This window comes from Chrysemys picta, chromosome 1 (genome assembly GCF_011386835.1).
Source record: "Chrysemys picta bellii isolate R12L10 chromosome 1, ASM1138683v2, whole genome shotgun sequence".
NCBI lineage: Eukaryota > Metazoa > Chordata > Testudines > Emydidae > Chrysemys > Chrysemys picta.
Window position 1 is genome coordinate 295,441,808 of NC_088791.1, and position 18,542 is coordinate 295,460,349.

The window sequence follows — 18,542 nt, forward strand, 5'->3', positions numbered from 1 at the left end:
CTGGGAAGGGAAAGAACATTTGATATCTTGCAAAACAAATGATTCATTACAATATGGGAAGAACTGCTGTAGAAGTGAAACCAAGCAACCTAATTGCCTAACAAGAAGCTGGAAAATTTTAATAATATATTTACTGGATGCAAAGTAGTGGCGTGCATTCATTGAAATTGGCAGGATGCATTGTTATATTTATGCCATGTAAAGATATGTAAAAAGCCGTGGATCTTCTGTGTAAGGAAGGCTCATTGTATAATTCCAACCCTCTGTACTCCTAACTCTCTTTTCCTGCCTCCCACCTCAGTACTTTTATTCCCTTTCCTTCACCCATGCTTTCCTCAACTCATCCACTCCACCATCCTTGGGCCGTTTCCCATAAGATAGTCGATAAAACAAACTTCAGATCATGGCTTTCCCAACCTTTCCCTGATCGCTTTGCTTTTTAATTGTAGGTACCCCTTTTCCTCTACCCTCCATCTTTCATATCTAGTTTGTAAGCTCTCGCTCTTACTGTGTAGTTGCACAGTGCCTGACCTTGATTGAGGCTTCAGTGCTATTTTAGTATTTGTGTCACGCTGGCTGGAGTGGCTCCTGACCAAAAGTGGCAACCTCAGGACAGACTGTTAAAAAGCAGGGCAGACGCCCCAAACTGGTTGTTCTATAATTACATTTCACCAACCCAGTAACAAGTGTGAACTCCTAAAGCACTAGAACAGTCTTACCATGGAGTCAAAGACGGTCGCCTTGAGCATTCCAATCTATCTTGCCACGCAGGCAAGCTGGACTATGTGACAGATGGTCACTTTACACCAAAAATCACAACAATATTCAGGTTACTTCCAGTCTCAAAGGACCAATCTCTTACCCCAGGTCAGTTGTACTCCGATCTCAAATCAAGGCAATAGCCAATCGTGTAATAAAACAAAGTTTTATTAACTAAAAAAAAGAGTTATTTACAAGGTTAAAGCAAGAAACATACAGACACAAATTAGTTACAGTCTTGGATTTAAAAAGGTAATATCAGCTTCTATAATAAGCAGCTCTATATGTGCTTTAGGACTGACCCATGCCAAGCAGCATGGGGATCGCTTGCTTATGTTTAGGAATCCTTGCCTCTCAGAGTCCAGATGTATAAAGATCCAGTTTCTCCTTGTCAGGGATTTTTATCCCCTTCTCCCCAGAGTCCACACTGATAGAACAAGTGTCGGCTCCTGATTCCTCTTCACCTGAGTGGGGAGGTGTCATGTTATTGATTTGAACTGGGACCATATAGAACATGGTTGCAACCAAAGTCCTGTAGTGGCACCAAATCTTGTATAAAGGGGGTCAAATGAGGTGTCTAAGACAAGGTTATGGTTTGCTGGTTATGATTATGTTGTCTATATGTGTGTATCAATTTTGTAGTTGAAGTTATAAATATTGGCTCTATACTGTCTGTATTTCAAACTTAAGCTATGCTTCTGGGAGACATCCCAGACAAGTTGGTGTTAGCTCTGCCTAGCCTGCTTGATGGCCCATTAAGGACCATCAGCTATACAATTGACCCATTGAGAGAAGGCAGATACGCCTTGTAACTCAGCAAAGTATGCAGGAACTTGCCCATGTGACTCCAGACTCCATTTTGCTGTAATTTTCCAGAGTAAGAACAAGGAGGTGTTCTTACACCTGGAAAAGACTATAAAAGGCTGATGCCTCATCTCCATCTTGTCTTCAATCCTTCTTCTTACCTCTGGAGGGACTTTGCTACAAACTGAAGCTCTGAACAAAGGACTGAATGACCCATCCCAGCTGGGGATGTATTCCAGAGACTTGATTTGAACCTGCAGTTTATTTCATCACTGCTACAAGCCTGAACCAAGAACTTTGCCATTACTGTATGTAATTGATTCCATTTAACCAATTCTAACTCTCATGTCTAACTTTTTCCTTTTATGAATAAACCTTTAGATTTTAGATTCTAAAGGATTGGCAACAGCGTGATTTGTGGGTAAGATCTGATTTGTATATTGACCTGGGTGTGGGGCTTGGTCCTTCGGGATCGAGAGAACCTTTTTTCTTTTATTAGGGTATTGGTTTTCATAACCATTTGTCCCCATAACGAGTGGCACTGGTGGTGATACTGGGAAACTGGAGTGTCTAAGGCAATTGCTTGTGTGACTTGTGGTTAGCCAGTGGGGTAAGATCAACGTCTTCTTTGTCTGGCTGGTTTGGTTTGCCTTAGAGGTGGAAAAACCCCAGCTTTGGGCGGTGACTGCCCTGTTTTAGCAATTTGTCCTGAATTGGCACTCTCAGTTGGGTCCCGCCAGAACCAGCATCGTTACAGGAGGGCAATCAACAGTCTTTGTCCTTTTGATGTCTTACAATGGCTCATTTGGTTTCAAAGACTCTCTTGTCTGAAGGACTAGCACTTTACGTTAATTAATACTTCTTTTCCTGTTTGAGGCCAGTTCTACACTACAGACCTACGTCCATATAACTGCACTACTCAGGAATGTGAAAAATCCACACCCCTGAGTGACATAGTATATTGACGGTAACCCCTGTGTAGAGAGCACTATGTCAACCGGAGAGCTTAGCGGGGAGATGTATTAACTATGCCAACGGGAGAGCTCTCTTCCATCAGTGTATGGGAGTCTTCATTTAAGTGCTATAGCGGCATAGCTGCATCGGTGCAGCTATACCAATGCAGTGTAGACCTGCCCTTGTGGTTTTAATCTGAGGTACATTCTTTTCATCCAACAGCACATAATGCACATTATGACAAATATTGTTCCAATTAGTACAAAGAAAACAATTATGAGATGAATCATAATATTTAAAACTGATGTCCATGAAGGGGAGCAGCCTCTAAAAATGCCATACCAATGGTGCACCATCATTTGTTGAGCTTGTGTGGATACTTTCAGAATTTCAGTTCCTTGGTGCAAAATAGCCAGACTTCGTGTTAGTACTTTTGTCCGGGTTGCTGCAGTTAATTGACTAATCTGCTTATTCCCTGCTAGCCATTGGTATGAAGTGGTCCAATTAACCCCCAAAATAAAAATAAAACTCAGGGCATATTATTGGTATCTACTAGGTTAACATCCTTATTTTTATGAACTGGAAATTAGTAAGTCATGGTGGGAGTTCGCAATATTGTCACATTGCACATACATTGTTGTACAGGTGGCCTCTGAGTATACTTTTCCTGCCACACAATTTTTTCCAGTCCAATAATACAAACATAATTTTCCCCATCACAGTATACTTTGGTGGTGCTATTATCTAGTTCATCCCAGTAGCATGTTGCTAAATTTTTTATTTGAACGGCGCAATGCTCCTCTAAAATTGCCAAGTTGGGGCATATCCACTGTCGAGTAGTCCATTTTTTTATACCCATGGGGCGATCATTGATTTCTTCTTTATTATTTAAATACATTCCTGCCAATCGTGGGGCCCAAATATGCCTTCCCTGTAGGGTTGGGAGTGCTAAGAAAGACTATAGGGTGTTCAGGTATCTGGCAGGGTGAATCCGCATCACCTGGCTAGCAATGTGTCCAATTAGGGTGTTTGTGTATACGTCTGAGTCCATAAGCTTATACCATTCTGAAATATAAGGGAGGAGAAGATTATTTCTCTGTCTGCTGAGAAGGGGAGTTAAGGCAGACATATCCTTGGCTCGAATCCAATCCATCTCTCTTTCTGTTAAAACAATGGCTAACAGCTGTTGCTCAGAACACCATAAGGCTATAGCTATTTTATCAGCTATGTCTCGCATAGTAAGCCCAAAATGGATGATTGATGTGGTCCCAAGTGTGCCACTGTAGATTTAACGTTTCCACCCCTGTCTGTACCAACTCAGTGATTTGGTGTTCTTGCCTTTTTGCTATTCTGTGGTGTAAAGCTTCTACCGCACAGGCCTTTGTTTTTAATGCTTCCAGATCCACTGAATTTAATATTCCTGTTCCAGCTCCTCTGCCTCCCAGTATAGTACTGGCTAGAGCTCTCTTCCCTTGAAGGGGAGAATGTTTTTGTTTCAAAGAGCCATACCAAGCGTTGAATAAGGGGGTGCTGTATGGTGCACATTCGGGCCGTGTGATGGTTACATTATCCTTTGTCCAATTAACTGTGATGTGTAGCGTTGTTATCCTGGGTGCCATGTATGCCTTAATTGGTGGTTATTTCTTAAGTAAATGTGGGTAGGGACTTTCCATGATTGGAAGGCCGTTTAACAGTAGCACTGTTAGGTTGCCCACAAAAATAGTTTTGTTCACCCACACTGTAATCGTGCACGCCTCTAATGGTCCTGGTGTGAATGGTAGAAAGGTGTGTGAACCAGGTTCACTGGGTTCACAAAAAGGATTCAAATCCATAATCGGCTCCATAGGGGTTATCACCTCAATCACGCAGTCATGATCCTCATTGGTTATATTAACTCAGGCTTGCAATGTAATTTGTGTGAAGGTCCCATACAGGGTATTGTTATGTATGGGTATTTCCTGAACCCTGTTCCACTCTGTCCAATTAAACTATTGTAGCCCCCAATGTACATATGTTATCCCTGAACCCCAAAAGCTTATGAATATCCCCCAAAATAACAACATCTTACCCTTAGCAGGTTTCTGGCAGGACTCCCTTAGGATCAGGTAGTGTGTGAGGGAATCTCTATCGTGAGAAATTCACGTGATTATTGGCAGGTATACTTCTAGTCCATATTAAATATAATATGTAATATAATATAAAATATATAAAATATTAAATATAATTGTGTAATAATTAAACACAAACAAATTAGGAAAACAATTTTATCTGTGACACATGAACCCACTTAAGTTTGCCGTCTTTTTCAATATGGTACACTAGTGGGCCAAGATGGTCAACTACGGAATAGGGACCTGTCCACTTAGAATCCAGGGCATGATCCTTTTTCCCTAGCTTTAAATACATTACCTGGTCACCGGCTTCCCATAGCTCAGAGTCGGTGACTTTTTGCTTGTACAATTTTGTATTCATTTGTTCAATGGCATGATTCACCCTATATTGTAAGATAGTTTTGTCTTCTTGCAATTGTTTAAGCCACTGAAAGTAGTCATGCTGGGTTGCTCTAGGGTGTTCTTCAGAATCTCTAGTGAGGCATTCAGGATTAATCATTAACCGCATCGGTTGCCAGTTTGGTACAGCTGGATTTTTGGCTTCAGCCTGTCACTGCTGCAGATGGCAGCCAGGATCAAGGGCAGCTTTTCAGGCCAGTTCTTACCGGTGTGGTCTACTACTTTTCGCAGTGCCTCTTTATGGTGTGATTCATTCTTTCCACCTGTCCTGAGGATTGGGGTCAGTACAGGATATGAAACTTTTGTTTAATTCCCAAAGCATGCATCATCATGGTAAAAATTTCCCCCACAAATGCACCCCATTGTCTGCATCTATAACCTTGGGGGGTCCACACCTACATACCACTTCTGTAGCCTTGGTAATTTTATTTTGTGCTTAAATTTTATGTTCATGATTTTTTTTCCTAATATAGTAATCTCTTTTAAAAAAAAAACACAATACACAACAATGCTAGCAACAAGACAAGACAAACAACACAAAACATATTTTTTGTCGCGACAGTAGAGCCATGGTATTCTGAGTTGCTTCACAGCTGGTTCCATTTTTTTCGCACATGCAGCATCCTACACTATTCATAAGGTCTAAACACCAAACACATTCTTACAACTCTAATATTTATCTTAACAATACTAACACCCAGGTAAGTCAGACTGGTTTCCAGCTATGTATTTGTTAGTGTTCAGTGAGGGCCTGGCCCTTCGCATGAGCTGGTACCTGGCCTGCCAGCATCACAGCTAGTAACAAATAGTACTGGAGAATAATATTTTCACAATTTCTAGAGGTCTCTAATGGAGCCACTGCTTGGGCTTATTCTACTCCTTGCATTGGCCTGTCAAATGCACACAGGCCATGGTTACACAGGAAAACCCAATGCCACAGTCCTCAGCCTAATACACCTATCAGGTCTGTCTCTGTGTGGCTCTTTGAACCTCTTGCCAGCAGTGACAGTACAGTTGGCTGATTGTCTTGCTGCTATTGTGTACCATTTGCTGGCTTCACTCAAGTGACTCCTCTGAGGATTTGCAGAATATAGTATAGGAGTTGAAGGAGTTGAATACGCTTTGGGACTCTTAACCTACCAGTACTTCAACCTTTCTCTCTCGCTCTCTCTGGGTGGGGATTTTGGCTCACAAACACACACACACACACCAAGGAGGGAGGTGAGGAGGAATCCTGTTCGGAATAAATTCATAATGCAGCTATTTCACTCATAATATTGCTTTATATTGTCAGCACATTAGCTTCTGTGCATGGAGTTATTTCCAATTTTGGGGTGACACCACATCTTAGTGGAATGTTTTCTGTTTTCTGTGCCTGGAGTTATTTCCAATTTTGGGGTGACACCACATCTTAGTGGAATGTTTTCTGTTTTCTGCTCATTTTTGACCACCATGAGCCTAAGAAATGGATGGTTTTGAAAGGACTTCTTCCCTTCCAGACACCTGTATGGGAGTAAATCAGTCTTTTTAAACTTTCAACAGTTAACACTGATAGCAGCTGCCCCATCACAGATTTTATAGGTAGTGTGATAGACTCAGGCCAGTTGGGTACAGCAGAATAGCAGAAGGCAGATATACTGGCCACTGGATTAACAGTTTTCTGTTCCCTGATTGATCAGAGCAGGGGCTGCTCCAGGCTAATGAGAACACCTGACTCCAATTAACCTGCAAAGAGTCAGGTGAGGCCATTAAGCTAATGTGACCACCTGACTCTAATTAAGGCCCCGCTGATACTCTAAAAAGGGTTCATTCCAGTCAGGCAGAGGAGAGCCAGGGAGCCAGAGGAGAGGTAGTGTGGCTGGTTAATGAAGATACCCTCAAATTATTGATAAGAGAGCCCTAAGGTAAGGATGAAGAAGGGAGAAGCAGGAGAGCTGTGGGGAAGTGGCCCAGGGAAATGTAGCAATGCTGGCAGTGAAAGGTTGGCTGCCAACAGCTGCTACCATTAGGGTCCCTGGGCCGGAACCCGGAGTAGAGGGTGGGCCTGGGTTCCCCCCAACCCACCACTAGAGGAACACCTCCTGGGAGGGGAAGTCAGGCCCCTGTCAGGACAGGAGGCTAAACTGTTCTAAAACAAGCCCTAGGGACAACAGAGACTGTGGGAGTTCTCTCACCAACCTCCTTGCTGGCTTATGATGAAAAGGGCTCAGTAGACTGTAACCCTGGCTCTAGAGAGAGAAGGGCTACGTGGAGGGTCACAGTGAGCCACTGAGGCTAGCATATACCGCCTAGAAGCGCAGGACCCATGGGGACAAGGTCAGAGCTCTGCCACAGTAGATATAAATAAGATATAGACAATATATCAGTTAGCATAGATCAATGTATTTAACTAGTTCTTCTGTAATGTACTGTGTTTTCTCTCTTTCAGGCTGTTTTTATTACCATATCTTAGTTATCTGGATGTTTCCTTCAATGATATTAGCGTTATCCCTCATGAAATCAGGAATCTCAGGTATTGATACATAATATACACTGGAACCAGACCTATGTGTAAAAATATTGTGAGCCTATTAGGAAGTTGATTGTTATTAGTTAATCTGGAGTAACGCCACTGATGTCCATGGATTTACTCTGGATTTGCACCAATATAACAGAAATCACAATCTGGCCCACTGCCCTGTGACAGGGGTCTGATTTTTACGATTAAATGTGTGTCCAGTTGCTTAAATATCATGATTATGCTTGTAAATCAGGTAACTTCACACAAATTATGATCATTGTGCCCATATGCATGTGCACTTGCCTAATTTGCATGCATGAGCCCTGTAATTGTATGCACCCAAATCATGTAAACCACATTGTCTTTCTCAGAATATGCAAGTGAAGGTGTGATTGCAGTGCAGGTAGGCATACGTGCGCTAGCTTTAATCCGGCTAGCATGGGTAACAATTGTAGTGACCATGTGGGTGCAGGGGTTTTAGCATGGGCACCAGAATACATACCCGGGATCCCCTTGTACACTGATTGCTAGCCCATGCTCCCATTTCTTCACTACTATTATTACACATTAGCTAGGTTAAAGCTAGCACAGGTACGTCTCCTGTGCCACAATTACACCTTCACTTGCAGTGTAGACATATCCTCAGTGTGTTTGTGTGTGATAGGCAGGGGAGGTTAATACTTTGGCTTCATGGGAATGATACAACAGAAACTTTGTGACAGATGGAAAAGGTTTTTCTGAAAAAAACATAGAATTCAGATACCTTTTAGAATTAAGGTTAACACCTTTGGGGTATATTGTATTAAAAGCAATTGTATATGTGTTATTGTGGCATTGTATGTACCTTCTCTAGTAGGGATGGGGATGCTAATATACTTCTTCCATTATAAACCCTTTGAAGCCACCCTCTGGAGAGATTCACATATACCAGTTCAGAGTGGATTCTCCAGGGACCAACAGACAAAGAAAGGGTTTTTAGACAAAGAAAAGGTTTTTGGATAAACAGCCTGGTTTTAAACTGGCTCATGGCCTTCTTCCTGATCCAGCAAACGGACAGGACCCGTGTTCCAGGAAGGGCCCCAGTCCTTTAGGGCAGTGGCTCTCAACCTTTTCAGACTACAGTACCGCTTTCAGGAGTTTGATTTGTCTTGTGTACCCCCAGATTTCACCTCCCTTCAAAATTATTTGCTTATAAAATTAAACATAAAAATACAAAACTGTCACAGCCCACTATTCCTGAAAAATTACTGTCTTTCTCATTTTTACCATATAATTATAAAATAAATCAATTGGAATATAAATATTGCACTTTTCAGTATATAGAGCAGTATAAACAAGTCACTGTCTATGAAATTTAGTTTGTGCTGACTTAGCTTGTGTTTTTATGTAGCCTGTTGTAAAACTAAGCAAATATCAAGATGAGTTGATGTACCCCGTGGAATACCACTGCATACCCCCAGCAGGGCCGGTGCAAGGATGTTTCGCGCCCTAGGCGAAACTTCCACCTTGCGCCCTCCCCGAGCCCTGTGGCAGCTCCCCGCCCTGAGGCGCTGCCTCCTGCAGCAGCTCCCCTGCCCACTCTGCCCTGAGGCGCCCCCCCGTGGCAGCTCCCCACCCCCTGGCCCAGGGAGCCGTGCGGCAGCTCCCCACCCTAGCTCACCTCTGCTCCGCCCCCTCCCCGAGCCCTGTGGCAGCTCCCCACCCCCCCCGTCCTGAGGCACCTCCCCCGTGGCAGCTCCCCACCCCCCCTCTACCCTGAGGCAGCTCCCCCCGCCCGGGGAGCAGTGTGGCAGCTTCCCACCCCAGCTCACTTCTGCTCCGACGACGACCGGGGCAGCCAAAGATCCGGCTGCCGCAGTCGCCGCTGAAGAAAATGCCACCCCCCCCAAATGCTAGCACCCTAGATCACCTAATACGTTGCACCGGCCCTGACCCCCAGGGGTATATGTCTCCCTGGTTGAGAACCACTGCTCTAGGGAAGGGTTGGAAGGGCAGGGCCCACTGAGGCCCCATATGACTGTTGGCATGTTCTGAACTGAAGCTGTGATTCATTTGTTTCTAAAAAGCAACCCTTAATGTGGGGTGTTGAAGGACTGCTCCTTCCAGAGCCCATGTTAGGTCTGGGGTGAGGATTGGTCTGTTTATTAGTATGTGTGTAGATTCTTTTATTGTTTTAATATGTTTTTTCTGTAATGCTTTGTAACTTAAGAATAAAGTAGGTTTGCATAGGAAGTGCTGTATGATACCTTATAAGTGCAACAATTACACCTGTTAACCATCCCTAAAGAGAAAGCACGTAGGTGCCATTGGGCAACTTGTCTGTGCTGGGAGTAACACAGTGAAGGCAGGGAACTGTACATCCTGGAGATACTCCAGTCAGAAGGGAGAGAGAGATGGGTCTCTGCCCAGAACAGCTAATGACTGGGAGAGCTGGTAACTTGAGAACGGTTCCCCTTGCTGGACTGTAGAGGGGGAAAACAGGTGCCATTGCCCTAAACTGTGACAGTATGCAAGAGGAATTTTTTTCCCACAAAAGGTCAATCTGTCTCTGTTTTTGGTTAGAAAGTTTGTGGGTATATCAGCAGCTGTCTATGTGAGCAGAAGGAGGGCAGATATTGAAGTATACTTACATGTTAATAAGCAAGAGTGTGAAGTTAAGAACATACACACTTACCATTAAGTTTTTGAGCAATCTGATGATGGCCTGTGTGTGTGTTTTGGAGACCTGTCTTAAGCACAGGACCGGCTCTAGGATTTTTGCAGCCCAAAGCAAAAACAATTTTGGCCGCCCCCCCTCTTATTTAATTACCCCACCCCCTGCCCTGCCTCAATTCCACCCCTTCCCCAAATCCCCAGCCCTGCCTCCTCCCCCTAGGCTCTCAAGCCTGGGATGGAGGGGTAGCAGCGGCGCGCGAAACGACCGCTCGGGATCTCCCCTCCCTCCCAGGTTTGAGAGCCTGGGAGGGAGGGGGAGACTCCGAGTGGCCGCGGCGCGGGCGCCGCTTCTCCCCCTCCCTCCCAGGCGCCCAAGCCTGGGAGGGAGGGGGAGCAGCAGCACGCGAATCAACTGTTTCGCGCGCCGTGGCAGCAGCAGCGGAGGTGAGCTACGGAGGCCGGGGCACATTTTTAGGGGCGGCATTCTGTCGCCGGCCATGCCGCCCCTAAAAATGTGCCGCCCCAAGCACCAGCTTGTTTTGCTGGTGCCTAGAGCCGGCCCTGCTTAAGCATTCCGTTGGATACACACACAATCCCTTATTTCCAGTTGCACTAGTTGTTTAAATTGTACTTTGGAAAATAATTCTCTTTGTGCACATCATTGCATCAACACTTAAAATGTATTTTTTTTTTAAATCTTAGCCTTCTATACATACAGATACTTGTGCCATCTTGGTGCAGTAACTCAGCAAGTGGGAAGTAGGCTGTGTGTACAATTATAGCTGAGATGAATTGTGTACATAATTTGGTGGTCTTTAAAATTACAGAGCACTGGAGTGTCTGAATGTTGAAGGAAATCAGCTTTGTGCTTTGCCTTGTGAGGTTTTGAAACTTCCCCTGAAACTCCTTTACACAGAAAATAATTTAATGCATCCCTTCTTATGGAAAGAAAACAGCCAGAACCAACCACAGAGACTTACTGATCTGGCTGCCCTTTGCTTCTCCAGAAACAACATGTGGCAAAGATATACTGAGATCTCAAAGGATACTCAAGAAATATTAAACAAGTAAGTGACAAAAATCTCCAGCTGCCACTCTGGCTTCCATGGGAGTTTTGGTTACACAAGAAATGTACCAATGGCCCCTAATCACTTATTCTGGCAATGTCAGAACGACACCAGCTTTAGACCTGGTAATGTGTACTTTCTCCATCATGAAACCACCTCTGTAGATCTCCACTGTAGGAGCTGCATGCCATGCATTGTGAGCCACAGAATAGGCTAAGAGAAGTTATTGACATCTTCACATTAAACTAAAATAATGCTGATCAATAATATTGCTGTTACTTATTGGTCAATATATAACAAGTCCCATGCAGGTATACTAAGCATGTATCTGAATGCATACCAGACCTATGTATTTTTGATAATACATGGAACTGTACATTTAATCAAGTTCATCAAACATCATGTGCAAATGACTGCTTTGATCCATTTAACTAGCTTAGGGTTCTGTACTGCCACCTATCACCATAGTATATTCCAGCCAGAAATGTTTGCTGCAGCCTCATGTTGAGGTTGTGCACTGAACCAGTCTGTTCAAGAGAGCTGTGAGCTTCAGAACAACCTAAGTTGAAAGAAATACCAGCTCCATTTCTGGGAGTGGCAGCGCTATCTCCACCCATGCACTGCATCTCTCTATCTTCATTTTGTCTGCCTCAGACTTCCACTTCTCCTCCTTCCCCACTGGAGCCATACAAGAATAACTACACCCTTGGGGCTAGAGTAATTACCGCCTTGGAATAGAGAGCAGCCTACACCATAATGTAGTTCAGGAAGTGCAGGAACTTTCCATAACCATCAGTCTCAGAATCAATCTGAGGCCAGCTAGATCCCTTAATTTCTAGTTGAGGATGCAGAAAGTGAACTGGAATGTACTAAGCAACAGACGGTCCTGTGGCACCTTTAAGACTAACAGTTAGTTAGGACCCTCTGTTGCTTTTTACAGATTCAGACTAACACAGCTACCCCTCTGATACTGGAATCAGGGCCGGCTTTAGGCCAATTCCACCAATTCCCCCGAATCGGGCCCCACGCTTAAGAGGGCCCTGCACCCAGTGGCAGGGTCGCCCAGAGTGCGGGGCAAGTGGCAGAGAATCCTTTCCCTGGCTAGAGGCACCTTTTTAATTTTTACTCACCCGGCGGCGCTCCAGGTCTTTGGCGGCGGGTCCTTCAGTGCTGCCGAAGACCCGGAACAAGTGAAGGACCCACCGCCAAAGACTAGGAGTGCCGCCTGGTGAGTACAAGCCCCACGTGCTTTTTTTTAACGTGGGTTTTTTTTAGTCATCCCTGTCGGGGCCCCGTCGAAACTATTCGAATCGGGCCCCGCACTTCCTAAAGCCGGCCCTGACTGGAATGTACTGTGTGTGTATAGTCATGTGCAATGTTTCTAACTCATTTTTCTCTCCATTTTAGCTGTAGAGTCTGTGACTGCTGCAAAGGACCCTTGTATGGTCAAGGACTTCGTCTCATTCGATCTTGCAGGAACATATTTAGATTCCGCAAACTTCCTTTTCTCTTTAATGCCTGCTCACCATCCTGTTACAGCAGCTTCATGTCTCAGACTGACTCTTTGACTCGAATGCTTTATGGAAATTGATCTGGGTTGCAGCAGAGAAACTGATGATGTAATGCAGTTAAGAAATATGAGGTCTTGTAGGTCATGTTGTACAAGAAAATAGCTTGTGATACTGGAATGTTTAGGATCACTTTCTCTGTGCAATTATCATATACTCCTTAAGCTGCTTTCTGGCCTAAATGTTCTATTTTTATTTCGAAAGGAGTCTTTGTCTGTTTAGGTTTGTTCGGGATCACTCACTAGCCTTCTCATGTGCTGTGTAGACAGACCCATAGCTCCCAGAGGAATAGTGTGGCTGTAACCTGGTTTTGATTTGAATAGAACATGATTAAAGTATGCTAGTAAAACTGCTTTTTTCCACTGGTATAAAAAGTGCTTTAAAGTGCTACACTAAGTTGGCTATTAGTAACTTAAATGCACAATTACAAAAAGGTGCCTCTTGAACATGTCTGCAACCCATACTTAATATACTGGTGGTAATCCAGGTGCAGAATCTGTATGTGGGCTAAAATTCTCAAAAACTAATGATTTTTGGATACCCAACTGGAGACACCTCAAGGAGGCCTGATATTTCAGAAAGTGCTGAGCACTCAGTCCGAAAATCAGACCTTGTTAAATTGTCTCAGGTTGGCATCCAAAATCACTAGTTGCTTTTGGAAATCTTGGCCATAGTGCATATTTTATTACAAATAGCTTTGATAAAGGAAATTCACGCTAAAGTGAAGTTTGCTAGATAGCGTTCTCATTTATTTGAATACGAGAGAGACTCCAATAGTCTAATGTCTGGCCGATTACATGTATGTATATGTTTGTATAGTCCTTAATTTTTTTAATGTGAAAATCTAAGATAGGAGATTGCCAAAGGAACCCTGTAATTTGTATTTAAAGGATTTTTGGGGCTATGTCTGCTTTTAATAACATTGTATATAATGTGACATTGTCAAATACAAAACATTGGTTGCTGGAAAATTAATAAAACTTAAACTTGAGGGCAGGAGAAAAATTTGCTCTGCAAATTTCAAAAGATTGTCTGTCAGATTTCCTAAGTAGGAAGTCTGAATTTCTTCACCCTCCGTTGCCAGTTTTGATTTGATGGGCTTGCTGTCCTCAAAATGACCAGCAGCAGCAGCCAATAGGAGCACACGATTTTGGTGGCATCTGTGGAGAGATCTTTTATGGCTGATGTCTTTCCCCAGAATCTCCTCTATTTCAGGGAAGTATAGTCACAGCAGAAATGCTCATAGTTCAGCATTTTGCTTGTTTGAAGTTATAATGGTGTTTATCCCACACAGACCATGAAGGGGTTAATGGGGGCCTGAGAGACCAATTTTAACCCACGTGGTGGCAACTGGAGGGTGAGCCAGACATAATTAGAGAAGAAGCCAAACTGGGTTGTGGTTATTAGAGAGGGAACCCAGAGTAGAAGAATGCTGTGGGGGGAGAAAAAGTAAGTCTTCAGTCACTCTCTGGGATTAGAGAGACCAGGACAGTTGAGGAGTAAGCCCTGGGATCCTTGCCTGTGTGTAGAGAAGGCTGGTATATGGCTAGGAGAGACAGGGAGCAGCCACTGGGGTGGAGCTGGTTCTAGAGGTATGCCCTGAAAGAAAGTAACAGCTGGACTTCTAAGGAGGGAGTCCTGGGAGTCAGTCAGGGAATACAGCAGGGGAACTGAAAGAGGGATGAAAGGTCAAGCCCAAGGAAGGCAGAAGTGGGGTTAAATTTTAATTGTGGGTTTGGGATTTTGTTGGGGGATTCCAGGTGAGGGCCCTGAAAGTAAGAATAACCTAGAGAGGTTGTAGGGGAGAAGGCGGTAAGGTGAGTGAGGTAGGGGAGGAAGAAGTCTAAGGTCTGGTCTGCACTACAGACCTATGTTGGTATAACTACATCACTCAGGGGTGTGAAAAATTCACACCCCTGAGCGACATAGTTATACCAACCTAACCTCCTGTGTTGACAACACTATGTTGGTGAGAGAACTTCTCCCATCAATGTAGCTACCACCTCTCAAGGAGGTGGATTAACTACACCCACAAGAGTTCTCTCCTGTCAACTTACAGCATCTTCATTAAAGTGTTACAGCAGCACAAGTTGGCCAATGCAGCATTTTAAGTGTAGATGTGTCCTAAGGAGGTGACAGCAAGAAATCTGGGGCCATGAACTTTGCCAGTCTGACCTATGGTCCCTGGACTGGAGCTCAGTGGAGTAGGAGGGCTGGGTTTCCCTACCAGCCACTGGTAAAGTGGTGTGAAGCTCTGAGAAAGGGCCAAGGATGATGGAGAGCCCTGAAAGAAAGGTGTGAGGACTACAGGTTTCTGAGGACTGAAGAACTTTTTGTCAGCATATTTGAACTTTTATTTGTTGGACTTTGTTACCCCCCAAAAGGGCTAAGACTAAACTGACCTGTACACCTGGGGGAATTCTGCACCTAAAAATTCTGCAGAAAATATTCTGCAAAATTCTGCATATTTTATTTGTCAAAATAACACAATATAATTATGCCACTTTCAATTATTTTGGCAATTTATTTCAAAATACCTGTCCACAAGTATGTCTGTAACAATACAAACAACAAAAAAGATTCAGGAAATGTTTTCTGACAAAGAGATTCCTTACTAGGCATATTAATACAGAACTCTGAGTAATAATTCATTTAAACTACTATACAGAAATGTATTTCCAGCACCCCTCAGAAGCAGTGCAAAGGCTGGGGGGAGTCAGGGGTAATGGAGGAGCTGAGGGAGAGGGAAGTAAGTGCTGGGAAGGAGCCTGGGAATGAAACTGGAGGGTTGTTGTGTGCAGGTGGGAGAAGTATACAAGGGTTTTTTTTGGGGGGGGGGGGGGATTGCCAGGGAGTTGGGACCCTCCCCCATGCAGCCCCTGGATGACTGCTAACTGCTCCCGTTCAGTCAGGCACATCTGCTCCTGTGCCCATGTGTCCCTGAACCCCCACCTCAGCCACCCTTCCTCCCTCCATCCCCGTGTGTCCTTGCACCCCCCACTAAGCTTCCCCTTCTCCCCATATAACTCTGCACCCCCACTCAGCCAACCCCCACCCCCATGTATCCCTGCACCGCCATTCAGCCAATCCCCACCCCCATGTGGCCCTGCCCCTATGCCCCCCATCGCCATGTGTCTCTGCACCCCTAGTCCCATTCAGTCCCCCAGTCTATGTGACCCACCCCAGCAGCCCTGTGTGCCCTGCTCTGTATGTCCCCCTCCCCCTATCATATGCCTCCTCATCTGGCCCTGTGGGCAGGGCGCTGTGAGAAACACAGCCTCTCCTCCTCCCTATTGGCTGCTGGCTGCTATAGTGAGCCAGCTGCTCTCGGTTCTGGTGCCACAGCAGCCACTGGTGGGTGAAAGTTGTAACTGCAGCTCCTCTCAAGCAGAATATATTTTCTGTAGAGAAAAAATAAATCTGTGGGGGACATGAAGTCTGTGTTGCAGTAGCGCAGAATTCCCCCAGGAGTAAACATGGCCAAAGGGACAAGTGATGGGAAGAGAGCCCAACACAGGGCTGAAGCAGCTGTCAGCAGGGGGAACCAGATGGGGAAAAGCCTGTTACACCACACCCAGCCACAAGGGGGCACACCAACAGTGAGAGAGTGCTTCAGCAAAAGGCTTCCTCTCCCACTATATCCCCAGATATGTTTTCAACCTTGCTTATTAGAGCAGTGTAAACAACTCAGCAAAGCGGGCTTGATCCTTAGTTGCAGATGATCAGTGAACTTTGTTAATGTCAATGGAACTATGAGCGTTTACAACAGCTAAAGATATGGCCCAGTTTTTTTTTTCCAGAGGTGGCAAACTATCTGCCACACCCTTAAACTGGGCTCCTAAAAGATGTGGTGAACCAAAAGGAACATTTTCAAATGTCAACTGACTTTGGGATGCTCCTGTTTTTGGTTGCGCAATTTAACACACCTAAATCCTGACTTTCAGAGGTGTGGGGTAACTACTTTTGCCACTGGTTTCATTTGGACTTGGGAATGTTTTATACTGCTGAAAAAGAGGCCACGGAGGACAGGCTAGACAACAGTTCCATTTTGCAACAGATGTTGAGGCTTTGACATTTTTTTCATTCTGATACAGAACAAAAAACAAGCACTCTTGAAATCTTTCAAGAGAGACTGACCAATGCACCCCAGAACAGCCTGGAGGTTAGAGCACTCAGACGCAGGTAGAGAACATAAGAACATAAGAACGGCCGTACCGGATCAGACCAAAGGTCCATCTATCCCAGTATCCTGTCTACCAACAGTGGCCAATGCCAGGTGCCCCAGAAGGAGTGGACCTAACAGGAAATGATCAAGTGATCTCTCTCCTGCCATCCATCTCCATCCTCTGACAAACAGAGGCTAGGGACAGCATTCCTTACCCATCGTGGCTAATAGCCATTAATGGACTTAATCACCATGAATTTATCCAGTTCTCTTTTAAACGCTGTTATAGTCCTAGCCTTCACAACCTCCTCAGGTAAGGAGTTCCACAAGATGACTGTGCGCTGCGTGAAGAAGAACTTCCTTGTATTTGTTTTAAACCTGCTGCCTATTAATTTCATTTGGTGACCCCTAGTTCTTGTATTATGGGAATAAGTAAATAACTTTTCCTTATCCACTTTCTCCACATCACTCATGATTTTATATACCTCTATCATATCCCCCCTTAGTCTCCTCTTTTCCAAGCTGAAGAGTCCTAGCCTCTTTAATCTCTCCTCATATGGGACCCGTTCCAAACCCCTAATCATTTTAGTTGCCCTTTTCTGAACCTTTTCTAGTGCCAGTTTGTCTTTTTTGAGATGAGGAGACTACATCTGTACGCAGTATTCGAGATGTGGGCGTACCATCGATTTATATAAGGGCAATAATATATTCTCAGTCTTATTCTCTATCCCCTTTTTAATGATCCCTAACATCCTGTTTGCTTTTTTGACCGCCTCTGCACACTGCGTGGACATCTTCAGAGAACTATCCACGATGACTCCAAGATCTTTTTCCTGACTTGTAGCTAAATTAGCCCCCATCATATTGTATGTGTAGTTGGGGTTATTTTTTCCAATGTGCATTACTTTACATTTATCCACATTAAATTTCATTTGCCATTTTGTTGCCCAATCACTTAGTTTTGTGAGATCTTTTTGAAGTTTGTCACAGTCTGCTTTGGTCTTAACTATCTTAACTATCTTGAGCAGTTTAGTATCATCTGCAAACTTTGCCACCTCACTGTTTACCCCTTTCTCCAGATCATTTATAAATAAGTTGAATAGGATTGGTCCAAGGACTGACCTTTGTGGAACACCACTAGTTACCCCTCTCCATTCTGAGAATTTACCATTAATTCCTACCTTTGGTTCCCGGTCTTTTAACCAGTTCTCAATCCATGAAAGGCCCTTCCCTTTTATCCCATGACAGCTTAATTTACATAAGAGCCTTTGGTGAGGGACCTTGTCAAAGGCTTTCTGGAAATCTACGTACACTATGTTCACTGGATCCCCCTTGTCCACATGTTTGTTGACCCCTTCAAAGAACTCTAATAGATTAGTAAGACACGATTTCCCTTTACAGAAACCATATTGACTATTGCTCAACAGTTTATGTTTTTCTATGTGTCTGACAATTTTATTCTTAACTATTGTTTCGACTTATTTGCCCGGTACCGACATTAGACTTACCTGTCTGTAATTGCCGGGATCACCTCTAGAGCCCTTTTTAAATATTGGCATT

The 18,542-nt window shown here is 44.2% G+C and overlaps 1 protein-coding gene across 4 annotated transcripts in view; it reads left to right on the forward strand.

Moving 5' to 3' along the window:
* The window catches only part of LRRC63 (leucine rich repeat containing 63), a 48,944-nt gene extending 35,101 nt beyond the window's left edge, over nucleotides 1-13,843 (forward strand). For 2 of the 4 annotated variants that reach the window (XM_042842709.2, XM_042842710.2), the window contains exons 8-10: nucleotides 7,456-7,539; nucleotides 11,010-11,249; nucleotides 12,657-13,843. In XM_042842709.2, the coding sequence (XP_042698643.2) occupies nucleotides 7,456-7,539; nucleotides 11,010-11,249; nucleotides 12,657-12,840 (508 nt within the window). In that variant the 3' untranslated portion in view covers nucleotides 12,841-13,843. The remainder of the gene's footprint in view (nucleotides 1-7,455; nucleotides 7,540-11,009; nucleotides 11,250-12,656) is intronic. The other 2 variants (XM_065593540.1, XM_065593539.1) reach the window with 2 other exon arrangements.
* The last annotated feature ends 4,699 nt before the right edge of the window (nucleotides 13,844-18,542 follow it).